At 45.9% G+C, this 20,177-nt stretch overlaps 1 protein-coding gene across 1 annotated transcript in view; it reads left to right on the top strand.

Annotated features, from left to right (window-relative positions):
• LOC117039063 (thyroid adenoma-associated protein homolog) overlaps positions 1–20,177 on the top strand; it is a 45,015-nt gene that overhangs the window by 20,565 nt on the left and 4,273 nt on the right. Inside the window, exons 16-28 of the mRNA XM_033136103.1 lie at positions 340–506; positions 1,449–1,634; positions 4,573–4,721; positions 5,388–5,525; positions 7,063–7,167; positions 7,919–8,119; positions 9,047–9,197; positions 11,728–11,977; positions 13,919–14,158; positions 15,403–15,628; positions 16,456–16,662; positions 18,016–18,257; positions 19,393–19,569. Of these exons, the coding sequence (XP_032991994.1) occupies positions 340–506; positions 1,449–1,634; positions 4,573–4,721; positions 5,388–5,525; positions 7,063–7,167; positions 7,919–8,119; positions 9,047–9,197; positions 11,728–11,977; positions 13,919–14,158; positions 15,403–15,628; positions 16,456–16,662; positions 18,016–18,257; positions 19,393–19,569 (2,439 nt within the window). The remainder of the gene's footprint in view (positions 1–339; positions 507–1,448; positions 1,635–4,572; positions 4,722–5,387; positions 5,526–7,062; positions 7,168–7,918; positions 8,120–9,046; positions 9,198–11,727; positions 11,978–13,918; positions 14,159–15,402; positions 15,629–16,455; positions 16,663–18,015; positions 18,258–19,392; positions 19,570–20,177) is intronic.

The raw sequence follows: 20,177 nt of genomic DNA, 5'->3' as shown, positions 1-20,177 counted from the left end.
CTCTGCTTCTCCTTGTCCACAATACAGATGTACCTTGGAAGTCAAAATGGAATCCGTTCAGGAAGTCCATTCGACTTCCAAAACATTAGGGAACCAAGGCGCAGCTTCCGATTGGCTGTTAGGAAGATTCTGCAGCCAATCAGAAGCCCTGCCGGACCTTCAGCTTGCAAAAGAACATTCGAAAACTGGAACAATCACTTCCGGTTTTGGATCGTTCGGGAGCCAAAACATTCAGCTCCCAAGGCAGTTGAAAACTAAGGTACGACTGTACTTCAGTTTTTGAAGGAACAGCTGCTCCTTTTCCTCTTCTAACTACCTTCGCTGTTTTTCCTCCACCAGAACAGACAGTCTTGCGTTGAAACGAATGTTGCCGGGGGCAAAGGAAGATCCGCCTGGGCCATGTCTCTATCAGGCCTTCCTCAAGCATCTCCTTGGCGTGCTGCGGACACATTTGGCCAGGGCTGGTCACGACTTGTTACTGGCAGCCCACACCTCACCGATACATGGTCAGCGCCTTGGGGGTTGAGGGTTTGCTTGAAGCAGGGTAGGATTGCTTGGGAACAGAGAGAGGGAGGGAAGGAGGGGTTGCAACAGGGCCTTCTCTGTGGTGGTTCCCTGTTTATGGAATGATCTCACCAGCGAGCTGCGCTTGATCCCTCTCATTCCTTTAGAAGGGATTTCTTAAAACATTCCTTTTCACCCAGGCATTGGGTGGCTGAAACATACTCAGAGTAATTAATGGACCTAAGTTATCCACGTTCATTTCAATGAGTCTTATTTGAATAAGGCTCGTGTTGTTTCTGGCAACCCATTGTATTTGGCAATATTGGAATGAAAAGTTGTCCTAATATTTGGCTTGCTTTTAAAAATTAAAAAACCACATTATTTTCAATGCTTTTTATGCATTACTGTTACTACGAGTAATAACAATTTCCTCACGGGGCCGCGAAGATCACTGAATAACCTTGGGCTAGTCATCTCTCATAGGCTACTCATACCTCACAGGGCTGATGTGAAAATACTGTGGGGGGAAATTTGCGTACAAAAGAAAAAATCTTAAAGGGAAAGACCCTTATGGAGAACAGACCCCCTCGTGGAACTCATGAGGGGCATGGAATATTAACTGACATTTTTGGGGGACTCTTAGACCCCATTTGCACTACACATTCAAAGCAGTGTTGTACCACGTCCAACAGTCATGGCTTCTTGCAAAGGATCCTGGGAAGTGTGGCTTGTTCAGAGTGCTGAGAGTTCTTCGGAGACCCCTCTTCCCCTCACAGAACTACAGTTCCCAGAGTCCCCTGGGGAAGGAGACAGATCTGTTAAGCCACTCTTCCAAGGATTCTCTGGGGGGGGGGGGGGAGAAGCCATGACTGTTGAAAGTGGTATCATACTGCTTTAAATGTATATGCGGACGTTGCCTTAACCAGCATGCTTTGTCCCAGCAGGGGTGATTTCTGCTCTGAGGCAATGTCTGCTGGAGGTCCCAGAGGTGGCAACCTCAATGTTGAAGCCAGAGCAGGTGGAGAGCTGGCGGCTTTTCCTTAGCAGTTTGGTGAACACCGTGAGAGACGTCAGCAATTTGCTTTTGGGAGTTTTGCAGAGCAAGCGGCCCTCGAGTTTAGACCAGCAAGGTGAGACCAGGCCGGGATAGAAAGATGTGAAACAACTGCCAGCCCATTCAACTGTAAGCCTTTCTATGCAGGTCTTCCAAACAGTGTACAGTGGTCTTCATGCTCTCCCTCCATCTGGATGACCCATCCCTTTTTTTAATCCCGTTCCCTTCCCTTCCTTCCTTGGTGCCAGTGTGGTGTAGTGGTTAGAGTCTCAGACTAGGACCTAAATAAAACAATTGTCCAATAGCACCTTAGAGACCAACTAAGTTTGTTCTGGGTATAAACTTTCGTGTGCATGCACACTTCTTCAGATACACTGAAACAGAAGTCACCAGACCCTGGGAGGGTGGGGTAGGGTTTTTCTCAGAAGGGTAGTAGGAGTGGGTGATTGACTGAATGAATGGGTATGGTAAACCTGTTGAGGACTGTTAACGACTGCAATTAGGAAAAAGCAAGGGATAGTATGCAGATGACCAAAAAGCTTTAGCATATGTAATGAGACAAGAATCCAATATCTCTGTTCAGACCAGGTCTCTCCATAGTTTTCAGTTTAGTAATAAGTTGTAATTCAGCAACTTCTCTTTCAAGTCTATTTCTGAAATTCTTTTGTAATGTGACAGCTCCTTTGAGATCCTGTATTGAATGTCCTGGAAGATTGAAGTGTTCTCCTGCTGGCTTCTCTGTCTTGTGATTCCTGGTGTCAGATTTATGTCCATTTATCCTGTGGCGTAGGGTTTGGCCTGTTTGTCCAATATAGAGAGCTGAAGGGCACTGTTGGCATTTGATGGCATACACAATGTTAGAAGATGAGCAATTAAATAGGCCTGAGATGGTATGTGTGATGTTGTTGGGTCCAGTGATGGTATTGTCTGGGTGTATGTGGCAGCAAAGTTGGCATCTGGGTTTATTGCAGGCTCTGGTACCAGTAAGTGAGTAAGTAAGTTTTATTTACGGCCATTGGCCCAACACATAAAATACAATTCCAAAACATCCTATAATATTTAAAACCTTCGCCAGAGGCTGAAACCCTCTGCTCGTTACTAAATAAAAGCACAGACTGTCCGACTATCTATTTTCGCATTTTGGCTCCTTGATTAGCGGGGTTCTCCTGAGCATATCAGAGCCCTTTTTCCTTCTTTAGAGCTAAGACTCTGTTCAAGTATTTGGCAGCAGTGCGTGATCTAGATGGATCTTCGTCGTTCAGTAGAAATCTCAGTTTGGTTTCTTTGGCATCACCCGTGCATCCCACTAGATATGGAGCAAGTAACTTACTCCTGAGCAAGGAATAATGAGGACAGCTAAGGAGTATGTGGTGCAGCGATTCAGGTGATCCACAGTGACAATCACATAAAAGAGATATCTGACCATTAGAGATTCTACTTTCCATTACATTGGAAGGGAAGACGTTGAATCTTGCCTTTATAAAGGCATATCTGTGGGCTGCTACCGAAAGAGAATCCAAGTATTCAGGGAGTTTTTGCAAGGGTAATAAGCCAAGGTTTAAGGGAGAGCAAGTGCCATTACCCAGAGCCATCTTCTGCTGCAAATCTATCTCATCTAGTTTATAAATTACTGTTCTTTTGGCTGAAGCTAGGTCCTGCTCCAGTAGATTTGATGGGGAGAGTCCCATAGCCATAATTCTCAGTTGCAGTGTCTTAACCCATGGGCTTTGCAAATCATCCCTCCACATACACTGTATCAAATACAGATTTGAGAGATTATGCCAGAGCGATACCCAGTGACAGAGTATATGTTTCCAAAGGGCATTTTCAAGGGTTGTGGCTAGTACCAGTGTCCATGTTAAGTATGGTTGCTACCTACCTGAATCTAGACTAGAACCTGGGAGACTAGGGTTCAAATCCCCACTTGGCCATGAAGCTCACCTTTCAGCCTAACCTACTTCACAGGGTGGTTGTGGGGATTAAACAAAGAGAGGGGAGAACCACCTTGAGCTCAATGGAGAAAAAGGTATTATATCAAGGTAGTATATACATAAAATAATTCATCCGGTCTCACTCTTCACCATCCATTTCACTTAATCACTGCAGCTATTCACGACCTCAGACATCACCTCTATCATCCCTATTTTATCTACCATAAACCGCTCTTGAAATCTTCAAGTGGTCCGTTAATTGCATCGGGACTCCTATGAGTAGGAGTTAGTTGGTACAAATCCCATTCATGCACGAAGCTCATGGGTTGCGCTCTCTCTCCCAACCTAGCTCCTACCTCGCAGGGTTGTAGTGAAGATGAAACAGAAGAAGGAGAACCGTGTGTTCCGCTCGGAACTCTTTAGGGAGAGGCGAGATATAAAGATAATGGATGAATCAATTTAAAAGACAATACCAGATGGTGGCATAACCATGGCTAGAAAGAGCCTCGCCAGGGGAGTTGATTTGATAAGCAGCTCAGTTAAATCCCCTTCACGCACACACCCGGAACCATGGTCCCTATCTGGTTCAGCTCTCCTGCACCAATGGATGTGTTAAATTTTTAAAAGGAAGACTTGCTCACAAATTTATTGACAGCTGCACGAATTATTATTATAGCCAGGAAGTGGAAGGGGCAAGCAGAATATAAAATGGAAGAATGGTATAAAGAGGTGTGGGGTATAGCTATTAATTATAAATTAACATGTGCCATTAAGGTAAGACGGGGAATATGCAGGAGAAATGATTTTGAGGAGATATGGAGGGACCGTGTTTGTAGAATTTGTACTGTTAAAACTGAAAGGGGTCAAACCATCGCAAGAGGTGTTGAAATTTTGGGAGGCTGGGTAGTTACAATGGAATGGTCTTGGTGGTGGGGTGCACATTTTTATTCTTATTTATTTATGATTATTACTTTGTCAAATATAAATAAATAGGGTTTCTACTGTGTTTTAAACGTATAACTTGGCTGCTGTTTCTCCGCATTCTTAGCACAACTTCCTGATCCCCCCTTGGTTTGATTGCAGCCGCAGCTCCTTCATTTGCAGACATGGGGAATGCGATCAGTTTCCTTATCCATATGGGGAAGGATCCTGGGCTGCCTAATGAGGACGATTCAGTTCTGCTCTCGGAGGAACACAGTCTGATCCTGACCTGTTGCTGGGTCTCAGTGAAAGTGAGCGGTTTTGAGAGTGTTTCAGGTTTTTAAACATGGCAGGGGGTAGGGAGTTGGGTTAAATTTGTAGCTGAGGGTGGGCACCCCCAGCATCAGTTGACTGAGCTGGCTTGACAGCTGGAAATGTTCTGTTTCTCAGAGAACTGCCATTTGCAGGCTGGTCTCTGTGAGGGAAAGGGACATGGTCAGTTTGGCTGGGGTCGAAACCACAGAGAGAAACGAGCCCAGTACGTTGTGAAGTTAAGCAACAAGGAGCCAAGAGGCTCTCCCGATAACACTAAGGAGAGTAGCAAACTGACTCAGAAAAGTAATCTAAAGAAAGGGATTGATGAATAAGGCCTAAGGAAAAGGACTAGAGAGGAGCAAAACTGTAGCATAGTGGGGCTAATGGGAACTAGGCTTTGAAGGAACTTCACAACACTTTATTTAGATGAGGAGGGGGTGTTTCCTATAGGGGTGGGAGACAAGGAGTATTAGGGAGGCTGATCAGGACCATATAGGACCATAAAGCTTAAAACCGCCACCCAAATTGCAACGGTATCATGGCGCTCTCTGGTGGAATTAGACGCATTGGACCCATCCCCAACACAAGAGAAGAGAGGGCTACCTTATTCATCAGCTTCTCCCCTCCCAACCTCACAAATTCTGTTCTTTTTAACTACCAAGGAAATCGGGCTGCTTTTGGGAGGCCTAGCAGAGAAGATTCTGCCCCTAGCGCCCCCGACAGGCCGTCTCCTGCCGCTCCAGGTTGTAAAGATGGCCGCCGAGGCGTTCCAGGAAATCTTGCTGACGTGCCGCCATTGGGTAAGGCCATCTTCCTGCTGGTACAGCTGAAATCAAAACGGGCTCTCCAAAGCCTTGCATCGATTCGTGTTTTGTACGTTTACAAGTATCTTATAGCAGCAGCAGAGCACACAGCACCAGTTGCTGGTAGCTGCCATTTTTTTCACCACAGAATGCCTCAATTTGGTGTCATTCTGGGGTTTTTTTGGGGGGTGGAGATGTGGTTACTGCCAAAAATAGGGGCTGCCATGCTTTTTGTGCTGTCTGCCATTTTGCCCCTCAATATATAGGGTTGCCAGGTGTCCACTATTTGAGTGGACAGTCCACTTTTTCACATTATGTTCACTATTTTTTTCACAAAATAGTGGACATTTTTTTATTCAAAAGCTTTATGATGAAATGGTATTTTAATACGTGTTAAAATGTTTGTAAGGAAATATATAATTTAATTTAATTTAAACCCCCCCCCCCCGCTTGTCTGCTATTTTTTGGAAGCAGACCTGGCAACCCTATCAATATACTCCCTGGTCACATCCTTTATTAATACAAATGGCTTCCCCCATAGAATCCTGGGAACTTTGTTAAGGGTTCTGGGGGGGGACCGTAGCTCTGCGAGGGGCGAGCGACACATTTCCCACGAGTCTTTGGAGGAAGCTAATTGCGTTACATGTATGATGTATACTGTGGCCCTTAATTCACAAGGCTAGTTTGGGGCATTGGGGGGGGGGGAATTAAAATGGTGGTTGCTAAGAACTGCTGTTCATGCCTGCTCTGGCTTCTGCTGGAGGCAGCCGGCATTTCAGGTGGTCTGTTAGATCCTTGCACCAAAAAATAAATAAAAAATCACTTTAGTATTCCAAGAGTTCAATTGTAGCATACACATTGCTGCACGCCACCCTGATATTCCTGGGAGCTGTAGTTTGTTAAGGGTGCTGAGAGTTGTTAGGTGGTAGGCAAACTAAGGCCCGGGGGCTGGATTTGGCCCAATCACCTTCTCAATCCGGCCCGCAGATGGTCCGGGAATCAGCATGTTTTTACATGTGTAGAATGTGCCCTTTTATTTAAAATGCATCTCTGGGCAGAGGAATTTGTTCATTATTATTTTTTTCAAAATATAGTCTGGCCCCCCACAAAGTCTGAGGGACAGTGGACTCGCCCCCTGCTGAAAAAGTTTGCTGACCCCTGTGTTAGGAGATCCCTAACAGAGTCGCAATTCCCAGAGTTCCCTGTGAAAAAGGATGGATTGTTAAACCACTCTGGGAAGTATAGTTCTGATAGGGGAATAGCAGCCTCCTAACAACTCTCAGCACCCTTAACAAACTACAACTCCCAGGATTATTTGGAGGAAGCCGTGGCTGTTTAAAGTGGTATCATACTGCTTTAATACATGATGTAGATGTGGCCTTATCTTGTCCCCTCTCCTTCCCATCTTTTTATCGTCTCGCTTTCCACATGTCTCAAGTTTCTTTATCGGTATTGCATGGATTTTTAAGGTTGTCCTTTGGCAGCCTTCTGCTGAGCAGTAAGGGAGCTGACTCGTTTGTTGTCTTTTCTCTAGGGAGCGGTGGAAGGCTGCAGCCTGGGATTCACGAAATTCTGTGCCACTTTGCTAAGCCACCCGGACCCAGAGCTCCAAGATATACCAAGGAAAGCGCTGGAGAAGGTACCTTGGCAGTTAAACATCCCATCTAGGTTAAAACATAGGAAGCTACTTTATACTGAGTCAGACCACTGGCCGGGTCTCCCCAGCCACTCTGGGTGGCTCCCAACAGAATATGAAAAACACAAGAAAACATCAAACATTAAAAACTTCCCTAAACAGGGCTGCCTTCAGATATCTTCTAAAAGTCAGATAGTTGTTTATTTCCTTGACATCTGATGGCAGGGAGCCACCACCGAGAAGACCCTCTGCCAGGTTCCCTGTAACCTCATTTCTCACAGTGAGGGAACCGCCAGAAGGCCCTCGGAGCTGGACCTCAGTGTCTGGGCTGAACGATGGGGGTAGAGACGCTCCTTCAGGTATACAGGGCCAAGGCTGTTTAGGGCTTTAAAGGTCAGCACCAACACTTTGAATTGTGCTCAGAAACGTATGCTCCAGGGTTTCAGACAGAGAGCATGCTCGGTCCCAGCTCCTGCCAACCTAGCAGTTCGAAAGCACGTCAAAGTGCAAGTAGATAAATAGGTACCGCCCCGTCGGAAAGGTAAACGGCATCTCCATATGCTGCTCTGGTTCGCCAGAAGCGGCTTTGTCATGCTGGCCACATGACCCAGAAGCTGTACGCCGGCTCCCTCGGCCAATAAAGCGAGATGAGCGCCGGAACCCCAGAGTCGTCCGCGATTGGACCTAATGGTTGGGGTTCTTTTACCTTTAACCACTTCTCAGCTGAGTTGGGTGTGCTTCTTTCTCTCTCCAGGGTTTGGCTTTGTTAAGCAGCCCCAGGAACTGCTCCATCACCCGCAGGGCAGCCGGCTTCCCCTTGCTCTTCCTGTGCATCGTGGTTGGGGAAGACCCCTCCAAGACGCGTCCTCTCCTGGCGAACTGCATTCAGAGGCTGCTGGCTTTAGCCAGCGAGCCTCTCCCTGGAGATTGGGACCAGACGGTGGACTTGCCTCAGGTAATAGAGAACAAGTAATGGAAGGTCAAAAAAAAGGTGGGCAAGTTTTTGGCAGGGCAGAATCTGCTCATCGATTTCATCGCTAGCCAGGAAACTGGAAGGGTCAGTTCCAAGTAAATGGAAAATGTTTTGGCCTTTTTACAGCATCAGTCAAAGAGGGGTTAGATGAAGTAAGTAAGAAAAATTGAAATGCGGATCCCAGTAGTGGAGTAATTCATTTTGATTTATAGGTCACAAAGAACACCCTAAAAGAAAAATTAGTAATTTGAATACAGTGGTACCTCGGTTGTCGAATGTAATCTGTTCTGGAAGACCGTTCAACTTCCGAAACATCCGACAACCAAGGCGCAGTGGGCGGTCGGCAAAATCCATTGAGAAAATGGAGAAAGGCGCTTCGGAAGCCGTTCGACCTCCAAGGCGTGTTCAAAAACGGAAGCATTCACTTCCAGGTTTTCGGCGTTCGGAAACCGAAACGTTCAGCTTCCGAAGCATTCGACAACCGAGGTACCGCTGTACTATTTTGAACAGAAGATTTGTAAAATATATTGTGTTTTAAATAATCCGAGTCCTGGGGTGCCGTTCATGGATGGGAGGGAAGTAATTTGTGTCTCTCTCTATATTTATACCCTAATTGACGTTGCTTTCGGACTTGAACATTAAAAAACAAAATGAAGCGCAGGAGATCATACGCATAGATGCTGAGCGCATAATAAAACTCGCGCCGGTTTTGTTTTTAAGGCGAGGGAGCAGAACGCCTCACACCCCAAAAAATAATTTTAAAAATGTTGTGTTTCCACCCAATTCACTTAGGAAGGGTGTTAGTAGCTGCTGGTGTGGTGGAAAAGAGCAGCACTCTTAACATGGCACAACTGCAGCTTCCCTGTATGTTAAGCTGCGAAACAATCTCTCTTCCTTTTTCCTGTGTAGGTTTCGGCTCTCCACGTGCTGCAGACTCTGGTCCGTGGCTCCGGTCTTGGCACAGCCCTGAACCAGTACGTTACGCCCATGGTGGTGTTATTTCTCGAGGCGCTCCGCTCCCCCAGCTGGGCCATGAGAAACGCAGCCATCCAGCTCTTTGGTAGGCAGTTCCCTTCCCATTACCCCAGGGGTGGGAGCCTCTGTGCTGTAGTGGTTGCGCTGTTGGTCTCCCAAGGCCCACATCCCCACTCAGCTGTGAAGCTCGCTGGGAGAGCCAGTGTGGTGTAGTGGTTAAGAGTGGTAGGCTCATAATCTGGTGAACCGGGTTCGTGTCTCTGCTCCTCCACATGCAGCTGCTGGGTGACCTTGGGCTAGTCACACTTCTCTGAAGTCTCTCAGCCCCACTCACATCACAGAGTGTTTGTTGTGGGGGAGGAAGGGAAAGGAGAATGTTAGCCGCTTTGAGACTCCTTCGGGTAGTGAAAAGCGGGATATCAAATCCAAACTCTTCTTCCTCTTCTTTGGGCCAGCCCGTTGTCTCCCAGCCTGTTCTACTTCGCAGGGTTGTTGCTTGAATTAAATATGGAGGGGTGAGTGGGGAGCCACGTACGCCACCTCAAGCTCCTTGAAGGAAAGAGGGAGTGTAAATGCCATGAAAAAATTAAATGAAATACGCCAGGACCACATTTCTTCTGTACATACTCATAGCCAGGATAGGCAGACAGGTTGCAGGCTGTTCCATCAGGGCAAATGGGGCACTGCCCCACCAACCTGCCTTTAAAAAAAGGAATTTTTTTTTATTATTTATGCTTATTCAAAGATATGCAAAAATATATACCCATTGCAAAGTATTTCTTTTATAACATGCTGAGATAAAACAGCTACTTAGTCTAAAAGAGGACGAAGTCAGAAGACAAGGCAAGGAGAGGAGAAATCTAAAGGAAGTGAGAGAAAAGGAAAAGAAAGGAAGGCTAAAGAAGGAAAAAGGAGAAGAAAATAAAAAGAATTCCAGCTCTCTGTCCTATGACATTCATTCCTTAAGATCTAACCATTCTGTCTTCTATAAACCATTATTTTTCGCCATCTCCAAATTCGTATATTACAAGTTGGTTTTCTCCTTCATGCAAAAAGTAGGTAAGAACTTTCCAATCCTTAACAAATAATCAGTAATGATTTGCCTCTGATTAAACCTCAGCCAAGCCCAATAGTTTTATCAGCCTCTATAGTGGGTACAGCTCTGTCTTCCCATCTTTGTGCATATAGCAATCTCGCCTCTTTAATCATATATTGAAGTAATCTTCCATAATCCTCTTCCAGTTGTCTGCCCTAAAAAAAAAAAGCTTCAGCTGAACATTAACCTTTAAAATCTGCTGTATTAATGTATGTATTTGTATCCAATTTTTTTTAGTCATTTTACATGTTACCTGTCTTGATTCTTCCAAGCCCACCTAGCTTCTTACTTCTAACCAGTCCAGAGGGGTTGCCCTTCCTGGTTCCTTTGTCCTCTTTAGTCACAGAGTTGCCTCTGTAGAATTCAGCAGGGAGGAGGGTGAGAAGAAAAAACTAGAATTTGTTGGCTTCATTCTTTTCTTGGCCACCGACTGTTTGGGCTCCCTGTTTCCTACCTTACCAGTTCCACCCCACTGGAGATATATCTATTTAGGTACAGATAAAAGACAAGATTGAGGGACGTGGGTGGCGCTGTGGTCTAAACCACTGAGCCTAAGCCTTGCCGATCGGAAGGTCGGTGGTTCGAATCCCCACGACGGGGTGAGCTCCCGTTGCTCTGTCCCAGATCCTGCCAACCTAGCAGTTCGAAAGCACGTCAAAGTGCAAGTAGATAAATAGCTACCGCTTCGGCAGGAAGGTAAACGGCATTTTCGTCCATGCGCTGCTGCTGGCCACATGACCCGGAAGCTTTACACCAGCTCCCTTGGCCAATAAAGATAGAACATTTTTTATGTATGCCAGTACAGCTGCTAGGATTTTGATAGCTAAAAACTGGAAAACTGAAGAATTACCAATGGTGAAAGATTGGCAGATGAAGTTGATTGAATATATGGAACTCACAGAACTGACCGCGAAACTCCAAGACCAGAGGGAAGAAACGGTGCAAGAGGATTGGAAGAAATTTAAAGGCTATTTGAAACGATGTGAAAAGATAGACATTTGAAATTGAAATCAGAAGGACATTTAAGGCTTCAGTATTGTTAGAAGTTAGTTTAAAATAGAATATAAGAAGTAGTTAGCATTTTGTTATGTGGTTTTATTAGGAATATAATAGAGTTATATATGGATTAAGGTTATATTGTTAAGATTAGGTGAGAAAGAAGATTATATAATGTTATAAAGTTACTAAAGAAGATTAGAAATGAACGCAGAAGAGAGGATGTGAGGAAGTCCCAATACAATGTGATGAACATGAAAAAGATAATTAGATTTTTGTATTTTTGTAATTTTTGTATTTTTTTGTTGGTTGTTGTTTGTATTGTTTGTTTTTATTGGAAAATTTAATAAATTTCTTATAAAAAAATAAATAAAGCAAGATGAGCACCGCAACCCCAGAGTTGTCTGCGACTGGACCTAATGGTCAGGGGTCCCTTTACCTTTAAAAGACAAGATTCCTGGTGCCATCACTAGATATAACATGGCTCTGTGTTCTTTTCATCCTGCTGTTATTTTTTCCCCAGGTGCCCTGACTGTCCGTCTGCTCGGTCGGACGCGGAGCTGGGACGATGGCTGCGATCAGGACGGGGTGAGCCCTGAGGCCCTTTTCAGCCGCTACCCTCAGCTGAGCAGCATCCTGCTCAAGGAGTTGGCCGTGGCTGCAGAGGAGTCCACAGGGGCCCAGAGAGGGAGGTTTCGACTCTGCCCGTCCCTCTACGCCATCCTCACTTTTCTGGCAAAACTCCAGCCTGGTGGCACCGATACATGGAATAGGTAGGCAACTCAGGCAGAATCTCGCCCATGGTGGGAAGGAGGCACCAAAGGCAGTGCTGGATTTATGTATAAGCTGAACAAGCTATAGCTTAGGGCCCCACTCTCTTGGGGCCCCCCAAAAAAATTAAAGGGAAAAAACCACTGGATGTACATTTCCAAAATATAAGATAAAAAAACATGAAACAAAACCTACATACACAACAGTGTTTTGTGTTGTGTAGGCTCCTATGATGTAAGTAATGGGCCCCACCTGCTTGCCTGCTCCCTAAAATATCACTGGTTTGCTCATTTCTATATGGCTTTAGGTACCTATTGGGACCATAAATTACCATATAGCATATATTCAACACAAAAAAACAGCAATAATTTGTTGTTGACGAAGGACAGCTGGACATATAAAGCACCCCATTACCTCCAGTAGCTTAAGGTAAAGGTAAAGGTACCCCTGACCATTAGGTCCAGTCGCGGACAACTCTGAGGTTGCGGTGCTCATCTTGCTCTATAGGCCGAGGGAGCTGGCGTTTGTCCGCAGACAGCTTCTGGGTCATGTGGCCAGCATGACTAAGCCACTTCTGGCGAACCAGAGCAGCGCACAGAAACGTCATTTACCATCCCGCCGGAGCAGTACCTCTTAATCTACTTGCACTTTGACGTGCTTTTGAACTGTTAGGTGGGCAGGAGCTGGGAATGAACAACAGGAGCTCACCCCATTGTGGGGATTCAAACCGCCGACCTTCTGATCAGCAAGCCCTAGGCTCTGTGGTTTAAACCACAGCACCACCCGCGTCAGTAGCTTAGGGCCTCATCAAACCTAAATCTGGCCCTGACCAAAGGTCATCGGACAGTCACAGTCGGGTTTTGTGCAGGTATTTTTGCTTGCACACCAATGGATGGAGCTCAGCTCAGGGTTGTGGGTCAAGCCCCAAGTTAGGCAAAAAATAATAATATTCCTGCATTGGAGAGGGTTGGATTCAATCGCCCTCGTGGTATCAGATCAAATATTGTTATGAGCGGTGACTAGCGTTAAAGAAACAAAATACGAAATGTGTTATCCAGAGGTGTAAGTAGCCTAGAGTGAAATAAGATTGGCATGAACACTCGAAAAGTAAGGGTCACGTCACAAACTCTAGACCTGGTGAGTTTTGCTTGCTGCAGCAAAGAACTTGGCCATACTGAGGGTGATCTGAAAGACATAGTAGGACTCGCACACTGAAAGCTAGATAGATACACTTCAGGGGCAAGGAGCCTGAGGCCTGTAGTTTGTTAAGGGTGCTGAGAGTTGTAGCTCTGCAAGGGGCAAACTATAATTCCCAGTATTCTTTTTTGGGGGGTCGGAAATGTGCTTTCAATTTATGGCCAGTACATTAGAGGTATAAAGTACATGAGCCAGTGTGGTGTAGTGGTTAAGAGCGGTAGACTCATAATCTGGTGAACCGGGTTCGCGTCCCCGCTCCTCCACATGCAGCTGCTGGGTGACCTTGGGCTAGTCACACTTCTTTGAAGTCTCTCCGCTTCACTCACCTCACAGAGTGTTTGTTGTGGGGGAGGAAGGGAAAGGAGATTGTTAGCCACTTTGAGACTCCTTCGGGTAGTGATAAAGCGGGATATCAAATCCAAACTCCGCCTCTTCTTCTTCTTCTTCTTCTTCTTCTTCTTCTTCTTCTTCTTCTTCTTCTTCTTCTTCCTCCTCCTCCTCCTCCAAAAGAATCCTGGGAGCTGTTGTTTGTTAAGGGTGCTGAGAATTGCACCTCTGTGAGGGGCAAACTATACTTCCCAGTATTCTTTTGTGTTGGAGGTAGTGAGAAATGTGCTTTAAATGTATGGTCCTGTGTGTTTAAAGCACACGGGTTGCCCTGAAGAATCCTGGGAACTGTAGTTTGTTAAGGGCACCGGGAACCGAATTCTGAAAACTCTGCCTTTCGTCCGTTCCTTCTTCTGCAGTGATACCAACGCCTGCTTCCTGGAGCCCCTCGTCCGGCTTTCCGGAAACCCCATACATGCCGTGAGGGTGATGGCAGCCAAGGCCTTGGTCCCGTTAGTTCCTGCGACGGAATATGGAGGTGTCCTCTTCCGACTGGCCTCGGGTTTGCCGCTTCCGGGTGATGCACTTTTCCACAACGCGCTGCATGGCTGCCTGCTGCAGATCCAGGCCGTGCTGGCTCAGGCCCTGAATGCAAACTGGTAAGAGTGGCTCTCTGGTAGTGCCACCCCTAATACTTACCTCTTTTCAGAGGTAAGTCACGCCGGGTTCAAGGGAAGCTTACTCCTGGGTAAGCGTCTGTGGAATAGCAGTCTAATTCTGCGTACATAACCATACCTTTTGCAGGACAGGGCTTCCCCCAAGGAATCATAGGATGTGTGGTTTACTGCTCGCAGAGCTACAATTCCCGGCACCCATAACAAACTACAGTTCCCAGGATTATTTGGGGGGTAGTCATGTGCTTTAAATGTATGGTGCATACGTGCATTTTTTTTTCATTCGGACACCTTCTGTCTGTAGCTGGGTTTCAGGGTGGTGAGACCAGGGGCCAAATTTTGGGAGGTTGGATAGTTAGAATTGAATAGTCTCGGTGGTGGGGGCACATTTTTATTCTTATTTATTTATGATTATTACTTTGCCAAAATATAAGATATATAAGAAAGGGAAGCGGAAAAAACTTTAAAATAGAGGAATACATAAAAAAAAAACCAGTAACCTGCCAAAATTAAAAGATCACTTAACTATTTTAAATACCCAAATAACAGGCCAGGAAGTCTTAGATGCAATTAGCTGAACTAAAAATGGCAAGTCGCCAGGACCCGGGTGGATTAACAGCAAAATATTATAAAAAGTTTAGTGAACAATTAGTAAATCCGATGAAGGATGTGATGAATGAGATTTTAAAAACAGGTGAAATCCCAGGAACATGGAAAGAAGCTTATATAACAGTGGTCCCAAAACAGGACCCTGATTTGATGCAGATCAAAAATTACAGGCCTATTTCACTACTAAACAATGATTATAAATTATTTGCAAACATTTTAGCAAACAGACTGAAGAAGGTTTTAGGCGAATATATACATCAAGACCAGGCAGGATTCCTACCAGGTAGACAAATGAAAGATAATATAAGAATTTTTTTTAATATGATAGAATACCTGAAGGTAAAAAATGGCAGGGGGGGGGAAGCTGCAATGATGTTTATAGATGCTGAAAAAGCTTTTAATATAAAGGAAGGAAGGAAGGAATCAAGGAATCTCCTTCGCTAGATATCTTCCCTGTGACCAATGTTAGCCAGTCACGCGAGAACTACTAGAGAACTCTCCAGATTTCCGTTACCAGCCAGTCCAACCTATACGCATCACAACGCATGCAAGCATTTACAATTCCAGTGAATTAAATGACTGTGCTTAACACTAATATGGTGGTCTTAACTTCCTTTCAGCCTTCCCCCCAGCGTGCTGTCCTCCATCGCCAGCCAGTTGGAAGACCGTCTCTGGTTGCTCACCCCGACACAGCCATCTCCCCTCGTTCGCACAGCCTACCTCCAAGCCGTTTCCCTCCTGATTGGACGCTGTTCTCGAGATTTCGAGCAGCGAGTTCGAGAGGTGGTGAGCAGCGAGCTGGCCAACTCTGAGCCCGTAGTGAAGCCTGGTGCATCTCAGGTTCAGGTATATTTTACACCTGCCAAGGCGGTAGTCATTCAGGGCCGACAGAACTGACAAACAGAAGTGGAGTCCAGCTGGAAACGCTCCATAAAATTTGGCAGGATATAAGATGGTGGTTGACGACTTTTGGGGGTCAGCGTGGGCACATTTTGGTTTTTTTTTTTGCTGGGGGTGGGGCGCGGGGATGGGCTGGGGGCACCGGTCACAAAATGGCTGCCATGGGACCTAACATAAAATGGCTGCCATGGGGTGTGTGGCACAACACACGGCCGCATCCAAAAGAGCAGGAAAAAGAGACAGGGATGCATAATGGTGCATTGTGTGGATATTAGAGGGGTATATTTAATGGGATATTTTGCAAGCACCATAGGAGGGACATGCTTGTAGATGCAGGACTGGCATTCCCTATGCGAGGAATAAGGATGAAATTGAGATGCTTCATTGCAGCAGATGGTGGCAAATAAGACCAAAACAATCCGTAAGAAATTTAGGGTTGTCCCATTGTTTCTTGTACTTTTTGTTTGAATGCTGACGCCTACACAGTTGGGTTTTGATCCTCTATCCCTGCCTCCTGCTTTTATATTTTTACAGAAATATTTCCTCATAATTTCACCGTCCTTCCAAGGAGCTTTGGGGCAGCGTGCACGACACTCTCGCCCTCAATTTCACAACAACCCTGTGAGGTAGACCTAGGGCCAGTGCAGGGAGCTTCGCGTCTGAGTGGGGATGTGAACCAGGGTCCCTGCAGTCCTGGTCCAGCACCCTAACTGCTACACCGAACAGGGCTGCCTGAATATACCCAAACCCTGCTGTTCTTGGTTCTCTCCCAGATCGGCCTTGCCACATTCCGCCAGCACGGGGCCTGCTTCCTTTGTCACGAGGCCTCGAGATCAGGAGCTCCTGAGAGAATTGGCGAAGTTTGCTTGCTCCTGCAAAGGGGCGACGTCGATGTGCAAGTAGCCATTCTGACCTGGGTGATTGAAAAGGAGGAGGAAAACTGTCTGAATTCTAGGAAGGAGTTGCAAATAGTGTTACTGGTGAGCCTTGGCTTATTTTTTTATTTATTGGCTTTACGGTATATACTGCCCTTCATCACAAGATCTCAGGGCGGTTCACAGAATAAAATACAGGATAAAAACAAGTACCGTATTTTTCCGGCGTATAAGACGACTGGGCGTACAAGACGACCCCCAACTTTTCCAGTTAAAATACAGAGTTTGAGATATACTTGACCGCAGATTCTCCACCCAGCGTATAAGACGACCCCCGACTTTTGAGAAGATTTTCCTGGATTAAAAAGTAGTCTTATACGCCAGAATATACAGTAAATAAGTAAAACAAAACAGCAAAACAATAATCCACCCACCCCTTCCCACAGACACATTTAAAGGATGTAGGATATTAATCAGCCAAAGGCCTGGTTGAAGTTTTTGTCTGGTGCTGAAAAATATATAGTGAAGGTGCCAGACAAACTTCCCTGGGGATTGCATTCCAGACGGGGAGCCACTGCAGAAATGGCCCTGTTTTTGTGTTACCACCCTCTGGACCTCACGTGGAGGAGGCACACAAGGAAGGGACTCAGGTGATGAACGCAGAGTCAGGGAAGGTTTATATGGAGAGAGGCGGTCCTTTCAGGTATTGCAGCCCTGAGCCATTAAAGACTTAATGGTACTATTAGTAGTACTATTTATTATATTTACAGATCACTTTTTTTTTTACAGGTCTCATGCTCTACCAACTGAGCTGTTGTTGAACAAATTTGTTTTCTTAATTTTGGGGCTGCAGAGGCATGTGGGTTGGTTCTCTGTATTGGGGGGGGGGCTAACCTGTGGTCCTCCAGAGTTTGCCATGCTACAATTCCCATCGTCCCAAATGTTGGCCATGCTGGTTGGGGCTGATGGGAGTTGTAGTTCAGCAACATCTGGAAGGGCAAAGGTTCCTCCCCATCATGTCCTAGGTTATAAAACTTATTAGGTAAAGGTAAAGGACCGCTGGACGATTAAGTCCAGTCAAAGGCGACTATGGGCTTGCGGTGCTCATCTCGCTTTCAGGCCGAGGGAGCCAGCGTTTGTCCACAGACAGCTTTCCAGGTCATGTGGCCAGCAGGACCAAACCGCTTCTGGCGCAACAAAACACCATGACAGAAGCCAGAGCACACAGAAACGCCGTTTAACTTCCCGCCACAGCCATACCTATTTATCTACTTGCACTTTTTGGCGTGCTTTCAAACTGCTAGGTTGGCAGAAGCTGGGACAGAGCAACGGGAGCTCGCCCCGTCACGCGGATTCGAACCGCCGACCTTCCGATTGGCAAGCCCAAGAGGCTCAGTGGTTTAGACCACAGCGCCACCTGCTCCCAATGTGAAATATGTTTCCCTTCTGTTGAATTAGGAGAAACTTGGTCAGGTGCTGAAAGGAGGGACCAACAACGTGCTTCTGAAGTTATACCTAGAAGCCTGTGTGCATCTCTGTAGCAAGCTGAGCTTTCGGAGCCCGGCTTCTTCTCACGAGCTGTGCGGAGCTGTGCTCGCAGAGAGCAAGAGAGACCTGCTCTCCATGGTGGGGAACGATGACCTCAGCCCAGAGCTTCTGGGACATGTGCTGTGTCTTACAATTTTGCTCCTGACTCCAAGGTAAGTAGATTAATTGCCAGAGGAACTGTTCTTCTGAATACCTGCAAGTCGCAGGTGGGCAGACTGCTGTTGTGCTCATGTCCAGTTTACAGGCTTTCCGCAAACATCTGGTCAGCCACTTTGAGAACAGGATGCTGGACTAGATGGGCCGTTGGCTCGTTCTTGGTATATTTTGTGTCTTTGGTGGGGAACTTTGGCCTCCCAGATGATGCTACACTGCAGGAATGGCACGCGAAATGGATGGGAAATGCAGAAATGGCTAAATTAACTGATAGAATAAGAGATCAGGAAGAAAGAATATTTAAGGAAGATTTGTAGAATATCTGGAAAACTATTGTAAACAAAGACATTGGCAGGTTTAGAATAAATTCAGCAGTATATAGTTAAGATTGAAAAAGAAAGGAACGTGGATTGATTAAAATGTGCAGCAAAAAAAAAAGGATGACCAAAACAAACCATGGAAGGGGTGGAAGGTAAGTCCATATTAAACGTATGATAGGTGTTTTGGTGATCGTAAAAGTTTTTAAAATGAAAAAAAAAATTATATTTTCTTTTTATTTTTTAAAAGATGTCGCTACACTACAGCTTTCATCACCCCTAGACATCAGTCATGCTGACTAGGGCTGATGTGAGATTGAGTCCAGCAATGCCTGGAGTGTCACTGTTTCTCAGCACAAAAATATACAGGTTCTCCCTGTTCCCAGCACAAAAGTGTCCAAAGGCAAGGGTGGCATGGAACGAACTTGAGGGATGGTTTGCTTTCAGTTTTCCAAAAATAACATACCTTGGAAGTTGAACGGAATCCATTCTGGAAGTCCATCCAACTTCCAAAATGTTCGGAAACCAAAGTGCGGCTTCCGATTGGCTGCAGGAAGCTCCTGCAGCCAATCGGAAGCCCTGTCAGATGTTCGGCTTTCAAAAACAGCTCGCAAACCGGAACACTCGCTTCTGGGTTTCAATCGTTCGGGAGCCGATTTGTTCGGGAGCCAAGACATTTGCGATCCAAGGTACAGCTGTACTGGAAAAATGACCTCCTGACATCGTAAGGGCCACGTGCTAGAGACGGACGCTTGGAAGTTAATTAGTGTTGGCCTTCACTCTCACTTATTACAAATGCTCTTTCCTCCTTGGACAGTACTGAGGATTATCCTTTACTGGAACAGTGGTGTGCAATCATCGACCAGTGCAGCAACCCCCTGTCTTCAGAGGTACTCAGAATGGCTGTGGCAAAGTCGCTGAGAATGTGTGGAGCCGATGTGCTCTGGACAGCCGAAGAATCCTCCAGCTCGTCCCTTCGTGCCCTGGCTCTACGGTATGTAGCTATGGGGCCAGGGGGCCAGCATCCTTGGGAAGCTGCCGGAGCACTGCCGACACCTCTCTTGCCCTGCCTCTTTCAGCACCTGCGTTTATTCCCCAAGCAGCACCAAGGGGCTTGATCTACCTACCCATTTTGTTTCCCCCACAATGAAACTCTGACCTGGTGTTGCTGTCGGAAATCAGAAGCTATCTCAGGTTAGCTTTGTGTTCCTTGCAGAGGGCTGAGATCTTTTGAGACCTCGCCTTCCTGCCGCCCGCAAAATCGATTTTGTTTTGATTTGAATTTTGAATTTTATTTTTTTATTTTCACCCAGGAAAAACACACAAAAAGAAAATGCAAAGGGGAAAAAACTTGCAAACATCACATACAAAATCCACAATTGTTTTCCAACACATACCAAACATTATTGTTGCACCAAATATTATAAATTCCCTCGTAACCCCAACTCCCCCTCATCCGTGTGTGATCTCAATACAGTGGTACCTCGGGTTAAGAACTTAATTCGTTCTGGAGGTCCGTTCTTAACCTGAAACTGTTCTTAACCTGAGGTACCACTTTAGCTAATGGGGCCTCCCGCTCCGCTGGAGCACGATTTCTGTTCT

This window comes from Lacerta agilis, chromosome 17, assembly GCF_009819535.1.
Source record: "Lacerta agilis isolate rLacAgi1 chromosome 17, rLacAgi1.pri, whole genome shotgun sequence".
Taxonomy (NCBI): domain Eukaryota; kingdom Metazoa; phylum Chordata; class Lepidosauria; order Squamata; family Lacertidae; genus Lacerta; species Lacerta agilis.
Note: the sequence above shows the minus strand (reverse complement) of the source record. Positions and strands in the feature narration are given on the sequence as shown.